The sequence below is a fragment of the Leptidea sinapis genome, chromosome 15 (genome assembly GCF_905404315.1).
Source record: "Leptidea sinapis chromosome 15, ilLepSina1.1, whole genome shotgun sequence".
In the NCBI taxonomy this organism is placed as follows: domain Eukaryota; kingdom Metazoa; phylum Arthropoda; class Insecta; order Lepidoptera; family Pieridae; genus Leptidea; species Leptidea sinapis.
Window position 1 is genome coordinate 10,071,130 of NC_066279.1, and position 19,824 is coordinate 10,090,953.

The 19,824-nt window shown below is 33.3% G+C and overlaps 1 protein-coding gene across 1 annotated transcript in view; it reads left to right on the plus strand.

The window, feature by feature from the left end:
- The window catches only part of LOC126968454 (PAN2-PAN3 deadenylation complex catalytic subunit PAN2), a 71,400-nt gene that overhangs the window by 32,890 nt on the left and 18,686 nt on the right, over positions 1 to 19,824 (plus strand). The window contains exons 9-13 of the mRNA XM_050813495.1: positions 2,383 to 2,479; positions 3,336 to 3,416; positions 4,364 to 4,480; positions 5,296 to 5,377; positions 19,423 to 19,580. Of these exons, the coding sequence (XP_050669452.1) occupies positions 2,383 to 2,479; positions 3,336 to 3,416; positions 4,364 to 4,480; positions 5,296 to 5,377; positions 19,423 to 19,580 (535 nt within the window). The remainder of the gene's footprint in view (positions 1 to 2,382; positions 2,480 to 3,335; positions 3,417 to 4,363; positions 4,481 to 5,295; positions 5,378 to 19,422; positions 19,581 to 19,824) is intronic.

Here is a 19,824-nt window from a genome sequence, read left to right on the forward strand (position 1 = left end):
TTAAAACGTTGAACATTTGTTAACATTTTAAGAAAAGTCTCAGGGGTTTTAGGAACGGTCGGTTCTTTCAATTTTGTTTCGATGTCGAAAGAAAATTCAGATGTTAACTTTTTAGGAGATGGTTGTGGATTTTGATCCTCAACTTCCTCATATAGGTCCCCGCTGACCTTTGAGCAAATAGATACATCATCCTCAAACATGTTGTAATTGGTAGGGTAGGTAATAAAATTTCGCAACTCACTAATCTCCTTCGTTAGTTGTCGGAACATCTTATGATCACACCTTTTCTTTCGGCGATGACGACGCGATCGCTTGCTGGAATGTCGAGATGATGAATCAGAACTGGAGCTGCTAGAAGAGCTCGTACTGCTGCTGCGGGATCGCTTGCGACCCACGCCACTCGGCCCAGCCACTGGCTCCTCTTCAGGAGATTTATTAATTTCACTCATTCTAAAAATATTTCAGATAAAAGCTTAACTGATATAAATATTAACTACATATTTTTATCGAACGGAAAAAACCGTTTAATATAATTGATTTCCTTTATATTTATTGAGTATCTAGTTGCTATATTCAACACTACATATAAATATATTTTATATATTAATAATAAATTTCAAGTTAACAAAGTAAAAAACTTTTTTACAAACCTTCTCTGAAATTATCTTAAAGTCTTATATCGAAGTTTTAATAATTATTATATCACTTTATAACCTATCCATGCCTCCTCGAACCTTAACAGGTAAGAATAATAAACTATTCTTTTATCGACAATATAGGTTATGGATATAATGAGTTTTAATGACTTCTAATATACTTTTATCTTTTCAAGAAATCAACTAAATAATGTTTAAGGTTACTTACGTGCTCAGAGCAATACTTATGTTATTTGCAATCAGGTCCACAGTCGTTCACAACGGTAGCAATATATATCCAAAATTAACTTAGTAATCACTTAAAAATTAAATATTCCAATTTTAACACTACGGGAACTAAAACTTCAATGAGCCAAAATGGCGCTGCAACCGCTTTATAAAGGTTTAGGTGGCGCCACTGCCGGTGAGACACAGGAAATACGTCATCCACAGGTACAAAGAGTTCGAAAAATTGGTAAAATCTACGGGAAACTGAAGTGCCTATCTCAAATATAAGCTTCGAATTACGGACAAGTACTTTTAATACCCAATTATCAACAGTTGCATACAAGACCCAGATACCTACACCCAGAATATGAATCCTCTAAAAGATTCTGAAACATTTAGCTTACTGCTAACATTAAAACACCAGTCCTAGTAGTAACTTATTATCATTCATTACTGATTGTATACAAATAAACTAAGTATTAATGAAACAATTATTTATTTTAGTAGTAATTATATTATATATTTAGTTACTATAGTGCAATAATTAAAATTCACTCGAATATAATGTTCTTTTGCAGCGTTTAAAATGAATCGCTCATTTTTTGTAAACAAAACAATAAAAATATCGAAGAAAAATGGCGGGGATTCGAATAACCTACTTTTTTCAACGGCGCGCGACGTTCTGGTAGTGTGGAACGCGCGTAAACGAAAATGTTCTTTTTTTGAAATTCATACAGACACCACGCATCGAGCAATAAGAATGTGGCTGTCTGTTGAAACTCTTTGCGGATGAAGGGATTAAAAAAACATAGGAGTGTTGTTATGAAAGTCAGTACAACATTACAACACTCTTTTGGATGATGTAATGGTTACTATAACATTGGGTGTTTTAATGTTGGCAATAAGCTAACTGTTTCAGAATCTGTAATAGAGGATTTAAAGCATGGGTGTAGATAAAGAAATTTAAAACACCGTTAAAAACACAGTACACTTCTACTCTAACGGGATTATGAATTTCCATCCACAAATAAAGAACAAATTACAATATTAATCAATAGGGCAATATGCAATCAATACGGTCTACAACAATAGATAAAGTATAAACATAACGAGCGCCATCTAGCGACGGTAGTCGGTACACCACGGGTACGGGCGTAAAATATTTTTACTAAAAATAACGCAGTGCCATCTCTTTGCCTAGGTACACTGATTTTACATAATAAAAACATCAGTGGCACATCTATCTCTGGTATATAGTGTATTGTCTATGGTCAGACCCACCACGACCTTCTGGTCGGGAGAAATTCCGCTTCTAATGTAGGATCGGCCTTAGCGTCCGTTTAAGTCGTGTGTATGTATGCGTGCGTCGATCCGGGCGCTGAAGTTATAGTACTGTTCTATTACTTTATTGTGCTAAAACTCCGTCTTATCTTAAGATAAACAATTAATTGTTTATCCCATTATTTTGTTTTTAATCGTTATTGATTTTATTATTTTACATTGATTATGTTTCGCGTAGGAGACCCAAACCGATCGATCCAGAACTATTGAGGATGATAAGGATGCAGGGACCGATTGGATACGCACCGAACCCCAACAATAGGACTCACAATCTGGTAGGTATTCATTAGTGAACTTCGATACTCTCAAATATATACTCAAACTAGTTGTTACCCGCGACTTCGTCCGCATTTACCAGATTAACCATATTAGTTAGTATTCCAATGCTGCCACAAGCATATTATATACAAAATTACATATAAATTTGACCTATGACATAAAAATCACTGCCGCCAGCGCCATCTATCTGGCACAGACGTAACTATTGTCGTCGGACTAGACACATGAACTGAATACACATCCTCCTTTATGTCCTGTATGTAAACAACTACATACTAAAAGTGGGGGTTCCAAATGGACTATTTTTCTGAATATAAAAGCACTGAAATTTTTCAAAACAGAAACTCTAGATTATTTTTAATTGTTTTTACAATAAAAATGCAATGCAGTCCGTTTATAAAAAGTTGATTGTAAACTTTGAAAAATATTTCTGCAACTACTCAACTTTCTGGCTTAAATGCCAATAGCTGTTCAGATAAAGGGATATCGCACACTTATATTTAGTTTTATACCTATGTTTGTCATATGGGCGATTCATAGATTATTATGTATAAATATTGTTTTCATGTAAGTGACAGTTTCTATGTTTTTGATGAGAATAAATGATATTTAAACCTAGATCAACGAAACCTTTCCCTGTTCGGAGGCTGTCTGTTTACACCCTGATATAGACGTCTCTATAACATAAATTTAACGTTAATTATGATGTTATGGTTAATAACAGTTGTAAGTTTCGGTAGTACAGCATTTTCGTGAGACGTAGCGTAATGGGATATTACCCTGATCAAATCGTTTGGTGCACTTAAATTGAAGATTGTTGTTTATATCAACTAATCCCTACTCTTGTTATAGTATCCATACATCGACGACAATTTGGACGACCTGAACAAATCAAGAGTATTGTCCGTCAAACCGCCAAAGGAATATCAGAAGGTATGGATATTTAAATGTTATGTCACACTAATTCATTCATATTAATACTGACACAATCTTACACAAATTATCTTTCACCAAACTAGGCATAGCCTGTACTATGGGTACAACACAACGATATATTTAATACAATATACTTAAACATACATAAGTACGTAATATAAACATACATGACTCGGAAACAAACATTCATATTCATCATATAAATTATTGCACCTACAGGGATTCGAACCCGGGACCTCTAGCTCAGTAGGCAGGGTCACTAAGCACTGGGCTATAGGGGTCGTCTATTTATCGTTTTATTTTGCGGGTGTCACTATTTTAGATAATATTATGATTATAATTTCACGTCACGATGGTGGTAAAGGCTGTAATGATTCTCAAAATTTGCCTTCAATTAATTTTTAAACAAATTTAAATAAGAGCTCTTATCATGCTAAACTTCTGTTTGTTAAACTATCATTTATATCTATATATACATCATACACAAATTATTGTTATCAAATAAATATATTTACTTATTTAAATATACTACAGGTCACAATAACAACATGATTCCGACTAGATTAAAATTAATTAAATGAAATATTTTCAATCCCAGCATAATGGTAATAATCTCTATTATACGTTTTTATTGATTTTTAGCATAATATTTTATTTCAGTATAATACCGTATAAATGTGAAAATCCAAAAATCGAACTACCACGTCTTCAGTTATATTGGTAAAATAATGACTCCCTGATTGACATATAGGCACAAACGAATATAAATAAGTAATTTTCTTTTATTTCAAAGATTGCATATACATTTTAGTGGTTGAGACTTCCCAGTAAGTAATCTTGTATTGGGAATATCTAGCAACTTCCTTATCGGATACTTAATACTAGACTGTTTTAGTTTTAATTTATCTACACTATTGTAATGCCATCTTTACTTTTTTCCCTAGATTGTTATAGTATATAATAAAAATGAACCTAATGCAGAATTGGAGAGTCTCAACAAAACTGGTTTACCAGGGATTCAGGCTACCTTACCTAATTCCTACTGCAATCCTATGTTACAGGTATTTATTATTTCATTATCAATTAAATTAGCTATATTATTATTATATGCATAGTATATATAATGTTAAATAAAGATGATACTGTTAAATGGATTAACCGTGGCCGTATAGTAGGTACTGAATTGGAAAGTTATGGAAATGTCAGAAAATTAATTAAATTTTCCAAAGTAATTTATTTTCAAATTCACTTCTAAATACAAGCGTATTATTATCCTTTAAAAAGTTATTTTTAATACTAATGTTAATCAAAGTGAAAAGTGATATGTAACTTTGATTTTATATTGAACATTGACAACAGTCAGTGCTCAATATAATATAAAGCTTAAAATGTGTTAAGCTTAGATCATTTAAATACGTCTATATAGAATATGACAGCTGTGAAAACGTCGGAAAAAATTGACTTTAGTACTAACTTGTATTTTGCGCAACTAACCTAATATCCTGGCCTGTTTTTATCGGTTGTCTAACAACAAGAGACTACCTATACGTATAAATTATCTAAGATGTTCTTTATCTTCATTGTATATACCACATATATATACAAACATGCATTTGGCTCCATACCTACTTTTTGTAATGTCTATGTTGCAGAAATTTGCTTCTTTTTATCACCCCAGTCCATTTTTAATATGACCAGAATATGTAACAAGGTTTGGTGCGAATGTGAGATAACATTATGATGGTTCCAAATTCAATCCTAGTATTTTTTTTATTGTAACAGTATTTATAGCGAGACTTCGAATATACATGGGGGTGTATGGTGAATCAGTAATACATGTATTTTTAATAAATCTGAACCTTTTGTTATGTTTCAGATCTTATACAACATGGCGCCGTTGAAGGCAATACTTATTGCACACACTTGTACCAAGGAGTTCTGTCTTACTTGCGAGCTAGGTGTGTGTGAAAATTCAGTCTTCTAATTTATTTATTCGGAAATCCAAAAATCAGACACTAATACATAAATATATATCTAAGTGTACAGATAACTTACAGGATAATACATCTTTCATTATCTGTTACCTTCCTTACCATAATAAACAACTTGGATTACAATAGTTAAATATTATGTTAGTATAATTACAGTTTTATCTAATTATTATGTTATATTCCTCTTCCCCCGGACCTCTGTGGTGTACAGACGTGTATTTATAGTAACCGCGGTTATTTAATTAAAAGAAATCAAAACAATTCTGCGCGTGACAATCGCAACGCAGAATAGGACTGCATAAACATAAGGAGATTGAAATTGTACTGGTGCGTAATACCTACTGGAGTGACTGTAACAGCTGCGCCTGCTTGTTTCCCGTCTCGCTCTTACTTGGCTACGTTACTGCGGCTGCGCTACGACTGGACTACGCGTCTGGCTGTGTGAGTGACTATACGCTTATTAATACAAACGAATACCTGCTTACTCTGTGCGATTGATGATTGCCTGGTACTTTGTCGAGCGGTTCTATAGCCTAAGTGCAATACTTACGCTTCTCGCTGTTCGTGCAGGGAAGATTATTGTTTATACTCCATACCATAACTGTTCGCCAGGTAACTAGTTTGTTAAGCGCTGCTGGTCTCTGTGTGTAAACTGTAATTTTTAATAATATTTTACGAGTACCTAATGGAGAATAGATAGATATAGATAGATAGACATAGAAAGATTAGCTTCAAACCCTGATTTATGTCCTACACCGAATGTTGCCCGCTTCAAGAGGAGGACATATAATGAATATTCGACGGAAATGAAAAATTTTAAAGATGAAATAAAGGCTTTGCTTTCATCACAAGAACAAAATCATAGGCAGATTTTAATTGATATTCACCAGGGTAATCACAACATTCAATCCTCTATAACTACCTTACCTGCTCAGAATGAGGAATTTAAAAATAAAATAAATCAGTTAGAGAACGCTATATATGAAGACAAAAAGTATATTAAGGTGTTGGAAGACAAGGTTGAAAATGTCCCGAAAAAACCGTCAGAAAGTAAAGAAGATTTAATAGAGATGGTGATCATCCTGTCTAGCACTGTGGGGAGTAGTCTGAAAAAAAGTGACATTAAAGATATTTACAGAGTTCGAGGAAAGAAGGAAGGAGTTAAAAATAGACCCATTGTTATTGAAACAACCTCCACTCTATTAGAGACCAATATGATTAAAATGTGTAAAACTTTTAATGTCCGACATAAGACTAAGTTGCGTGCCCAGCATTTAGGCTATAAGACTTTAGAAGATACACCAATTTATGTATCAGAGCAGCTGACTGCCGAAGTTTCCCGATTATCAAGGTTGAAAAAGTACAAATTCTGTTGGACTGCATAGAGTGTATGTAAGGAGAGAACTCGCCGATTATTGCTATAAGACCGGAGGCGCAAGTTGATGCAAGAACAATGACTAGACCCTATTATATATATGGTATATATTTACATATTTTACAATTTTTTTCGTACTAGCTTACTTTTTAATTGCGTTTATCAACGTTGTTTATCTCCCATTTATGTTTATATAATAATAATTGCTATTAATTTCTCACTAATCATATATTATTCATTTTCAAACACTTCATGTACACACCTACATACAACAATAATCATACAAATTCAGTATATACAGCTTCTTCAAACATTATTTTTAAATTATTTTACATACAATATTTTTTCAATTAAATTGGAGTAATATGTCCACAATTTAAAAGAATATATAGGTACTTAAAAAATTGCACTACTTATGCTACTACCGCAGTCTCTATATGTCAATCCGGTATGGATAATTCGCTTAAAACATTGCATGAAATAGACGATATTAAAATTGCTCATAACATTCGTTGTGATATTGCAGACTACACTAAATGCATAATTATTTTGGACTCTGATCTTAAAGTAATTTGCCAAAATATAAGAAGTGTCTACAGAAATATTGACGATTTTAACTTAAACTTAACAATGCTGAAATCTTACCCCGCCGACATTGTGATTTTAACTGAATGCTGGTTAAAAGCTGATAAACCTATCCCTACTCTAAGTAATTATACCTCTTTTATAATAACCCGTCATATTAACCAAAGTGACGGAGACGTTGTGTATATTAAGAATGGAGTGACATAAAACAAGTAAATATTGATCATGCTTCTTGTCTATAGATTGATACTTATAGTAGTTCCATATTAGGTATTTATCGTTCGCCATCAAATACAAATGCAGAAATATTTATTAATTCTTTAAACTCACATTTAGAGACATTAAAATCTTACAAAAAAAAATAACAGTAACAGGAGATATAAATATAAACCTGATAGCTAAGGAGACTGAACAAACTTACGACAAGTACAACAGATTTAGTTACTTAAATATGTTAGCTATGCATGGAATACATATATACATGATAGTCTGGTCATACCCACTCAACTAGAGAGAACAACTGTCTTGATCATGTTATGTTAAAACTTGATAAGGAAAAAATGTCGGCTAATATCGCTGTACTAAATACAACTGACTAACCGATCACGCTATGATAGCTTTTAATTTATCAGCTCTGAACAGAACCAATCCGTACTGTAGAATTAAGACTACCACTGATTTTACTAATGCTCTAGTTAGCCTAACTAAAATGAATCTTAGAACTTTGAACTCCTTAATTGTAATAATCCGGAAATCGTGACTGAATTACTAGTCAATAATATAATTGAGTCCCTGCATGAAAATACTACTACTGTTCATATCCCAAAAAATCGACGCACTATATGATAACTATATGAAGAAAGTCAATTATCAACTGTGAGGAAATTATACATAGTACTCAAAATTCTAAAAGTGCATAAAATTTAGCTTATGATAGTAATGTTAAGACAAAAAGAAGAAGTGACGGGATATTTATAAGTTCATTAACTAAATCTGCTTTTGCGCAAAATCATTCCTTAAATAAATCTACACAACTGTACAACATTGTTAATAAACACGTAAATATATATTCGAAAAATTATTATGACTGTAAAAACATTGTAACAAGATGGATAATGACCAAAAACTATGAGAAGACGGAGACCCTTTGATGTATTTTAAAGTAACAAAAAAAATAGATAATATCTGCCTACTCTATAGTATGTATTAATTTATTACTACATTAACTTTTTATATTTCTAACAAAATAAATAGATAAAATAAATTCATAAGAACTTTATTCTTTATTTATTTATAAAACTTATTACATAATATACTAGCGAACACAATACACATTTACATACACACTTACTCACACAAACGCACACATACACACACACCCACACCTTATTAGTGTTAAGTAGGTACCTACTTAGTGATTATAGATATGGAAGAGCGGGATCTTCTGACACAGGTTTTGTCACCTAAAAGAAGGTCCCAACCAATTATATTATGTATCATAACTTTTGGTACCAATAAAGAAATTTGAATTTGTTAAAATTAAGTCCAATACAAAACAACCTAATAAACCGTCTAAATCTAACTAATAAACATTCTAATAAACTTCTACTATTGCATTTTTTGATTAAAGAAAATCAGAATTAAATTATTATATTAGCACCATTCTTGATAAAACCAGAATAATATTTAATACTTATACGCACGGCAAATCGATATTATGCCCACGTCAAAAAGAAGTGCGGGAAACTAGAAATTAAGGCCCTTCGCTGAGGTAATAACCTTGAGCATTCGTTCCCTCTTTACCGCACCTCACCTCTACAATACTTCGTAAAACGTTACTAGAGCGTCATCTGGCGAACAATTTACGAATCAAGTAAATTCATAGACCTTAGAATCCGCAGACACGGCATTCACTATAAAAAATATTTATTTCTAAGAAAGAAACGTGTATTACTGCGCATAAATAATTTTGATTCATGAATTCAGTGATTCTACTTACGTTCATGAATACTTTCAACGTTTATTCAGGTACACACGGCTACATTTCAAGCAAGCTTCATATAAAATGATTTTCCAGTATAAGCTGATCTTGCATTGTATATCATTTTGGAACAATAAGAGGTAAGCTTATAATGGTTTGTATAGTTTGAAATGTTAGCCGTGTACAAGTTTTCATGGTGATCTATAATAAACACTGTGCGGTGTTTACTTTTTAGATTGCAGGTGAGTTACCTGTTATTCAGACCATAAAAAGTAGAAAAATAAAATATAAAAAACAAAGTCAATTTTATTATCATTTATTATTTTACAAAGTAGGTATCTAATAATTTTAGGGTAAAATTAAATTAGCTTTTTTATTCTTTTTAACCGCGTATGCTGCAGAACTAAGTCTGTTCGCCAATCCTTCAATTTGGGGGCCCCATTGTAATCAAGTAAAATGTGAATCCAGGGTGGCGGCTGCGGACATTTTGTTTTTGTTTCTAAATTAGAAACGCATAAAAGGCATTTATTTTCTCAAAATTGATTCCTTTAGAATTCTTTTTGATGTTATTTCTAATAACTACTAGATACTACTACCGCTTCGGAAACAAATGGCGCTCTGAGAGAGAAGAAGCGGCGCAAGAAACTCCCAGCATTCTTTTTTTTTGCGCTCTTTTCAATGAAAATATACAATATTGTACAGTCATTTCTATCGCTATAAAATAATCACAATCTAGTCCCAGGCTGTCCGATCATTTAGATATTCAGCAGTGGAGTAATAGGATTTACGACAGAGCCATTTTTTTTATAAAACATTTAAATTTATTTATAGATAATGCCTGAACAGTGGCTGGGACATTATTATAGAAGTGTATACATTTACCCTTAAAGCTATTATGTATCATATGAAGCTTCTAGAATTAGTTACAAACAATCCCTTATTTCTAGTGTTATAATAATGAAAATCACTATTAAGAGCAAAAAGACGACGATTTTTGTGAACGTATATTAAATTTTCATAAATGTACTGACAATGAACAGTCATGCCTTTTATGCCTTTGCCATAATATTTATTTCTTTAAATTTTTCTTTGAGAAAATATATACGTAATAATATATAATAATACGTATATAACATATACGTGAGTTGGAACTTCGTTCCTAACATTTCGGGATAACATATCCCCAAAATCTAAATGTCGTGTACCTACATGTCGGTGTAGGCATATTTACGTCAGAAGGTTCGTCACCTTCAATTGTATCTGTATCTGCTGTCAACTCAAACTCTTTATTTAATCGAGGTTCAATATTTTCTTTAAATTTTTGTTTTTTCATTGCCTCTTCAATGTATGAAGGATTTCATATGTTCATACCTCGAGTGTAGCGGGGGTCCACCAATTCTGGCAACAAACAATCTTTATAAAACGACGTAAGCTTATCTTTCATTTTCTTGTTTCAAAATTCATCATCTCTATCGATGTATTCCGTTTTTAGCGGAGAGTTCTCATTTGACCAAACTGCAAATAAGCACTTTAGTCGTTTAGTAACGTGTTGTTTTTTTGTGTATTTCCAAAAGGTCACTTTCCTTTTTTTTATGGCTTCTTCTAAACCAAATTTGAATGCCGTTATCGGGCATTTTATTTCTACAATAGTGTCGTCGCTACATAAGCCATCCGGAGTGGCTCCTAAAAATGGTAACACTTCGTCAATAAAAAGTCCGCAAGTTTCAATTTTAATTTTTTCTTGCCTTTCTAATTGCTTGATGGCAATGTTTTCGTTGTCTTTGCCATGTTTAATTGACGATACATGGTCAATATTGGTTTTGTACAATAGGTCTCTTACAAAGTTATGACAACTTGTGTCGTTTCGCCGCGTGAGAACTAACGCGTAATAACGACCTACGCAACTCTAGCCACTCGCTGCATTCACTTTGTAAAACGGTTGCCCTTTCGATTAAACTTCTTTCCTCGTCAGTTTTCTTAAGATTTAACATAAAGTTTTCTTTAATTTTATTAAAAACATCGATCGGCATGTCAGGTCTTGTGCAGTCTTGACCATAATTGTGGTCTTTCGATTTCTCTAAGAATAAGGCTCGTTTTTTTGGTTTCCTATTGTGTATTGTTTATTCTTTTGCTTTCTAGCCGTTTTATTTTTCCTTGAGGGCTGTCTCCTTTACTAATTGCATTGTATAGCAGAGAAGTTGATTTTTTTTCATTAAAAGCTACGGCAGCGGCGTGACATCTAGTTTGATACGAGTTTTTTAAAGAAAAATTCACCCTTTTGCCACCAACCAATTTAGCCACCACGCTATTAAATCCTTCAACCATGTTGCTATCAACGTCATATAAAAGACTCCGAGCATGTCCTGCAACATTTTGAATGATAAAACATATTTTTTGCCATAAAGGGCCTAATATGAAATCATTTGGCAGGTCCATTTGGCCGATTTTATTACAGAAGTATGATCGGCACTTAGTGTGATCCCCGAAACCATGGAGGTGACTAATTAATAAGTCGTCAAACAGAAGTTGAACATCAGAGTTACACTTATGTTTTTTAATTAATTTGCAAATAGTAGATCTTGTTCGTAGCTCTTGTAGCTTGTTTATAGCTCTTTTTGTTATGAATTTTCGGAATTTTATGTTATATTTAGTGTCTGTAGCAAGTGCTTGTAATTTATTGCAAAAATTCCTTAAGATGTGGTTACTCTATTTTTTCAACAGTCAGGCCACGATAAGGGCGAGCCTGTAATATTTTAGAGTAGGTGCTGGCATTACCATCGGAAATGAGTTTTCCGTAAATCAAATTGTACATTCTTATAGATTTTAATACTTCTACAATTATTTCACTCTCCATGTTTGTGGATGGACCGCTGTAATTTTTGAAACATTTGTATTCTGACGGATCCACATTTTTGTTTTCTGCACGGGCACAGATGAAGCAGTATTTATTTTTTATGCCTAAAAACAGAATTTCTCCTGTATGTTTGCCAATTATGGCAGCTGCGCCCGAAAGAGCATTTTAATTCTTTTTATAACTACGTTTGGACCAGCAACCATCAGCAATAACATCTATTATGGGAATTCCATCTTTGTTCACCCTGCCGTTAGAAATTGCGAATTGCTTTTCTCTTTCTGCAGCCTGACTCATAGATTCTAATAAAACATCTTCCCATTTCCTACTAATAAGTTTATGGTTCTCTGAATACGTCTTTTCAGATAACAACGGGAGATTGATTGCTGACATAAGTTCATCCAGCTGTGAATGCCCCGCACCTACTGCAATAGTACCTGCGACAGCGCACGTATTAATATTTAGGTAGTTTTCACTGCAATTGTCTCCATTTATGACAAACTTTAGATTGCAAAACCGACATTTCAATGTGAATTTTGACTGTAGACCAATTAGGGTTTCCGATATGAGGTCAAGTTCTGTGAAGCTGCATCCAAGTGGTCCATAGTTTGAAATACGTTTTAATTGGGAAAGGAAGTGGCTGACATCAATAATTCTTCTGTGTATTATTTTTTCGTTAGTTTCTGCTTCCTTTTCATACGAAATTTGAAACTAAAATAAAAAAAAACGTATTTAGTATGTACTTACTCAAAAAACAATCTATATTTTTATCTGAAAATGTTTTTCAAATAGAAACTACCTTTTCTAACTTTTACTCAAGTTTGAAACACACGAGGAAGGTATCAGAAACTTACCTTTTCAATGTTTTTATTGGTTTCATCAGTGATTTCAGTTTCCGTGAAGTCTCCTGCAAAGTCCTCTCGTAAACTGTAAAAGAAAAATATTTTGCATAGTGATGATATACTTTTTAGGTTCGGATGATTAGCATAGTGATGATAATATCAAATACGATGATATTGCAAAATTAAAAAAAGCCCGGCGCCTTCGGCTTCCAGAGTTGAAAATACTTGCACAGAAAAATATAAATAAGGAGCACAATCGTTTCTGCGACAAAAAAAATAATTTGGAAGTTCAAAGTATTTTTTATGCAAATACGAGTATTTTTTTCTGAAGTATTCCAGCTCTGCAGCACCCGACTAGTTAATACTTTCACAATTTCAATTAAATTTATATATATATATATATAAATTTAATTGAGGCGCGAAAGTTAAAGTACTCAGATGGAGGCGCGCAATCTTTATTTCTTTTTTATAATAATTTACGTGAAAATTACAAGTCTATCTCAAAACAGCTTCATAGATATAGTTTATATTATTTTTATTCTTTTAATTTGTATATGTACTTCATTTTTATTATTGTAATTTTTTGTCTTTAGTCACTTAGTTTTTAGTCCTCTAAGTTACCTATTTAAAACCTACCTATGTTTTTTGAGGGTTTTGAGATAAATAGTTTATTTTTGCTAAAAGGAAAAAAGGGTTACTTTTTCATTTTTGATTGTTTTTACTTTATCTTTTATTTTTTTTTTATTTTTTATTATTGTTTGTTTTAAGAAGTGAATTAATCTCTCCTTGCAACTGGCGGGTGGGTTCGTTAATCATTTAATTTAATTTAATTTAATTATTTTTGTATATTATTTTTTAGTTTAGGAAACTCGTTGCAGGTATACATTTGGATATTATTTTATATAGGATTATTTTTTGTGTAATAGTATAAGTAGTAATAAACAGTAGATAATTTTTAAATATTATCAAGATTCAAAATGTCACATAACTCTAGCCTTGATGATTTTCAGTCTATAGTCTCTTCTGGTTCTAGTGGTGAAGAAAGTTTTCAAAGTGTATCTTATACTCCTATTGACGTTGCTCTCAGTAATCACTTCCCAGACACACAGAAAAACTTTAATATAGTTCACCTAAATGCACAAAGCATTCCTGCACATTATCTTGACCTTCAGGCGTCGTTTGATTCTAGCAATGTTCATGCCGTACTTATTTCTGAGTCGTGGCTTAAGCCCAGCCTCCCTTCTTCCTCTTACTACCTTCCAGGCTACCACCTCCTTCGCAACGACCGTGTGGGTAGAGTTGGTGGCGGCGTTGCAATCTATCTTCGATCTCACCTTCCGTTTTCAATCATAAGTTCTTCTAGTGATTCCATGTCACAGAATGAAGTTGAGTATCTTCTTGTTGAAGTTATCCTTTCACATACAAAAATCCTTCTTGGAGTATTCTACAGTCCTTCACTTAATGTCGATTATTTCTCTTCCTTTGATCATATCCTCGAGAAATTTGTACCACTATATGATCACTTGATTTTGATGGGTGATTTTAATACCTGTCTTCTTAAAGATGACCATCGTTCAAAAAAGCTTTTGTCCGTTACTGATTCCTACAATCTCCATATCCTTCCTCTTACAGCCACCCACTTCTTTCCTCACTCCACTCCGTCTCTTCTTGACCTCATCATAGTCTCTAAGCCCGAGTATGTAAACTCGCATGGGCAATGCTCTGCGGATGCTTTTTCCTTCCACGATCTCATTTTTCTCTCCTATAAAGTACGCCCCCCTAAACGTAAACCCCAAATACTGATGCAGCGGAATTTTTCTGGGATGGATATGCAACGTCTTTCTATAGACGCACAAACTATTGATTGGGATGTCATTTTTAATTCTAATAGTATCAACGATAAAGTTGATATTTTTAATTCTTTGCTAATACAGCTGTATGATAAGCATGCGCCAGTTAAACCCGTGAAGATAAAGCATTTACCTGCTCCTTGGCTTACTGATGATATTAAAAAACTGCAAATTTCTAAAAATCGAGCTAAATCTATTTATAAGCATAATAACTCTGATCTTAACCGGGAAAAGTATATAAGATTAAGGAATCGTTGCAATACAATGTGCAGAGACGCGCAGCGACGCCATATCTACTCGTCTGTTGAGAACGGTGAAACCAGTAAAGTTTGGAAATTCCTAAGAACGCTAGGAGTTGGGAAGCAACAACATACAGTTTCCAATAATCTAAATATTGAACAACTTAATCAACATTTCTCTCAAAATTCATCTTTTCTTGACAATAACACTAAAGCTCAAACGCTTAAATCCCTATCCTTAATCCCAACCCCTGACTTTCCACCGTTCAACTTCTCTCCCTTCACTGATTCTGACGTTAAAAAAACCATTTTGTCTGTTACATCTAAGGCCGTTGGTAGTGATTGCATTAGTCGTAATATGATCCTTCCTATCATAGATATCCTAGTTCCTACAATCTTCCATATTCTTAATTTTTCTATAACGTCTGGCCAATTTCCTGTAGCCTGGAAAGACGCTAATGTTATTCCAATACCTAAAATTTCTAAACCACATAATCTTTCTGACTATCGCCCCATATCTATACTACCTTTTCTTTCCAAGGTTCTTGAACGCTTAGTCCATCAACAATTCTCTATATTTATTAATAAGCACAGTGTTCTTAACCCTCTCCAATCTGGTTTTCGTCCAGGACATAGTACGACTACTGCACTTATAAAAATTACCGATGATATCCGATCTGGCATGGATAAGCAACAGCTCACAATACTTACACTACTCGACTTCAGTAATGCCTTCTGCACTGTTGACTTTGATATTTTGCTGAGCATGTTGAGTTCTATTAACGTATCTCCAACAGTGATAGGGTGGTTTCGAAGCTATTTACGTGGGCGTCGGCAAAGGACTAAGATTGATGATAACACTTCAACCTGGTCTAACCTTTCCGCTGGAGTTCCACAAGGCGGTGTACTATCTCCTCTTCTTTTTGCAATTTTTATTAACTCTATAACTAAAAATTTAACTTCCTGGTATCATATGTACGCAGACGATCTCCAGATATACTCACAATCTTCTCTCGAGGGTCTGCCTTTAGCTATTAAAAACACTAACAAAGACTTAACTACAATCGTGGAATGGAGTACTGCCCATGGACTAAAAGTGAATCCGTCGAAAACTCAATGTATTATTGTTGGTAGCTCACAACTAACCCATAAAATTGAGTGGGGTAATCTACCTCCCATTTCTGTAGGAGGAACTCTTATTCCTTTTAGCTGCTCTGTTAAGAGCTTGGGCGTATTCATTGATCGGAATTTGTCTTGGCACCATCAATTAAAAGAAGTTAGTAGGAAGCTCTATGCTGCCTCTCACTCATTAAAAAAATTCCAAAATTTTCTTCCTATTCCCACGAAAACTTTACTCGCTCAATCCCTTCTCCTGTCCATTCTTGACTACGCTGACATTTCATATGTCGACTTAACCGAACTCCAGTTGGATAAGCTTGAACGATTGCAGAACATGTGTATTCGTTTTATATTTGGACTACGTAAGTATGACCACGTGTCTGAATTTCGCAAAAAGCTCAAATGGCTCCCTATCCGCTTGCGTAGAAATTTCCATATACTTATACATCTCTATCGTGTCCTATTTGATCCTAAAACTCCTATATATCTCAAGGAAAAATTTTCAGCATTAAGTTCTCACCAACTATATCTTCGGTCTGTTCATAATCTCTTGCTTTGTACACCTGTTCATAAAACTTCCTTTTTCAACAATTCATTTGCTGTGCAAGCTGTTAACCTATGGAATTCTCTTCCCTCTGAAATCAGAAAGGCTCAAACTCTCCAATCTTTCAAAACAACGCTCCATAATTATTATTTATTACTGTGACAATTTCAATACTAGTTCTTTTCTTGGAATTATTTACTGTATGTTTAAATTATATGCATATCGATAACACCACCTTCTGTTATCTTTTCAACTATAACTGATTCATTATAGGTTGCCTGGTAGAAATCGCTCTTAAGCGATAAGGCCGCCTATTGCTTTTTGTAGTCTCGATTTTTGTTATGTTTCATAATTTTGTGGTATGCAATAAAGATATATTTCATTTCATTTCATTTCATTTCATTATATATATATATATATACATATATATATAAATTATTACAATATATATATATATATATATATATATATATATATATATATATATTTCAAAGTAATTTGATAATCATTTGTAAGTAATTAAGATATAGAGAAAAGGATTATAAAATACTTACTCATTATTGCTTATTTCCATAGGTATATTAGAAATATCCATTATTGGTGGTTGTTCATCACTTTGGTTATCTTTTAACCTAAAAAAGATAATTTACTTTAAAATACAATAAATCTCTAAAATTAACACACAAAAATAGTTACACAACAAGCGTTGAACCACGTAGGAACCGAATCAATTTTATGTATGTATGTTCAGGTCTGTAGTTTCATTAGTTTCATAACTCTATGGCACACGCATGATCGAAGATTTGTGCAAAGATTCATTTTTATTTGTCTATACAAATAAATATTAAATGACAATGATGAGATGTTATCACTTTACTAATTATTCATATCTTAGAGAAGTACGTAGTATGTTTATAGTAGTTAGATACATACCTGATATCAAAGTAATTTTGTTGAGCATCTTTAGAAGTGGTTGGCGTTTCGTCACTATTTTGTCTATTTCTTTTAGCAATTTTTGTAGTCAATTTTTTTTTGTAGCCGACAAAAAGAAATTGACTGATTAATAAATTGCTTTGTTTATATTTATTATTGTATTATAATATATATAATAATAAATAAATTATTACAATACTTTAATACTTAAAAAACATATTCTAAATAAAGTACCTATGTATTTAAAAATATACGATACATAATTACTGACAAATAATTTCAATGTTATTTCGAATATAACTAAAAGACAGCTTACCGAGCTTCAATCATCTTTGCTACTTTTGCACGTCCTTGTCGCACAATTTACTTGTATTTTGGCATTTTGAGTGTTTAAAAAACAGTAGCGTCTTTTCGCAATACTCAATAGTTCTTTCACACACAAAGCGTCTTTTCGCAATAAATAACACAATAGGTCTATGCTAACACAAAAAAGCTATAAACTAAACAAACGTAAATATCAAAAACAATAAGCTAATGTTATTATCTTCAAATAATGTGACGTGTCACGTGACTCGTGAGTGAGCAAGTGCGATAGCCGACGCGGTAACAAACAGCACGAGTTCCACCCTCGAGACCTTGCGGCAGACTGAATCCCGATCCCCGGCGCATGAGTTACAGTAGTGAATACGCCCAAATTTTTGAATAAAATCTTAAAAAACTCAAATTTTGTCTTTGGATTTTTTTTTTTGCAAAATGTTGATTATTAAATTGTCTATCCATTAGTGTCAGTAGCAAACTAAAATTATTTTTTCTTCACGAGGAGATGCACGATATCAATCATTATTTCTCATTTCTCTGGTTTCGTTGTAAGGAGATTAATTAAAAAAGTACTTCTTTAAAAAGAAAAAGAAAAAAACAATAATGGAGTCAAGATTACGTAGAAATTGAATGTATTTTTTATTAGTTGATATTTCTTTTAAATAACAAGTAGACAGCTCCAAAAAACGGCTAGCGCGGCTTTTTGGTCGTAGACGCCCCTTAAAAGTTTTATGTATCATTTCTAATTTAGTTTCATAATTTAAAAAAAAGAGGTATTATTATTAGTCAAGACTTTAGAGTACACAACTTTCAAAAAGTTGAATGTAAATAAGTAATTATTTTGGAAGATAATTCTATGTTTATGGTATCTCATAGTAGGATGCTTGTGTTTCTATTGAGTAATGTAATATTTAATAATGTTCAATTTAACACCGTGTAGCTTGTGAAACAACTGGGCAAATGAGACTTGTGTTCTTATGTCTCAGGGTGACGAGCGCAATTGTAGTGCCGCTCATAATTTTTGGGATTTTCAAGAATCCTGAGCATTGCATTGTAATGGGCAGGGCGTATCAATTAACATCAGTTGAATGTCCACGTCTCATCCCTTATTGTGATAAAAAAGATGGGCGTTTGAGAGGTTACGTAAGAGGAGGACAAACGAGCGCAAGGACCACTAGATGATAAGAGGTCATTGAGGCCAGACCGCTACACCAGAACAAGCGACAAGAGCGTTGCCGTTAAAAGCTGAAGTGGTTTGTTATGTGCGTTTCTTTTTGAAGGAACCCATCTCGTATCGTACTGTATCATCGCACAACGGAGTTCATTCCTAATTTTGACATTGAAACAGTTGTATAGTTATATTAATATTTCGCAGGATTCCTTTTCCAAACACTGGACAGGTCGGAGGGCGCACCGTGCGACGCCAACAAGTTCCTGCAAGCTTTCCGCACCGTGCCCGAGGCGGCTGCGCTTGGATTGATACTTCCAGACCATCCCACAGAGATAAGAGACGACCTCGTCTCTTTGATACAGGTACACTAAGGCCCGTACTCCAGAAGCCGTCTCAATATCGTCTCAAATCGGTCTTCTTGGGTATCACGTTAGATAAAAAGCTTCAGTGGGGTCCACATATAGCCAAACTAGCAGATAGACTAAGCTCTACGGCATATGCCGTTAGAAAGATTAGAGAGTACACGAATGTTGCGACCGCTAGATTAGAAAAATTTAAATTTAATTTTTTTGGGACTAGATTATGATTATTTGTATATTTTTTTTA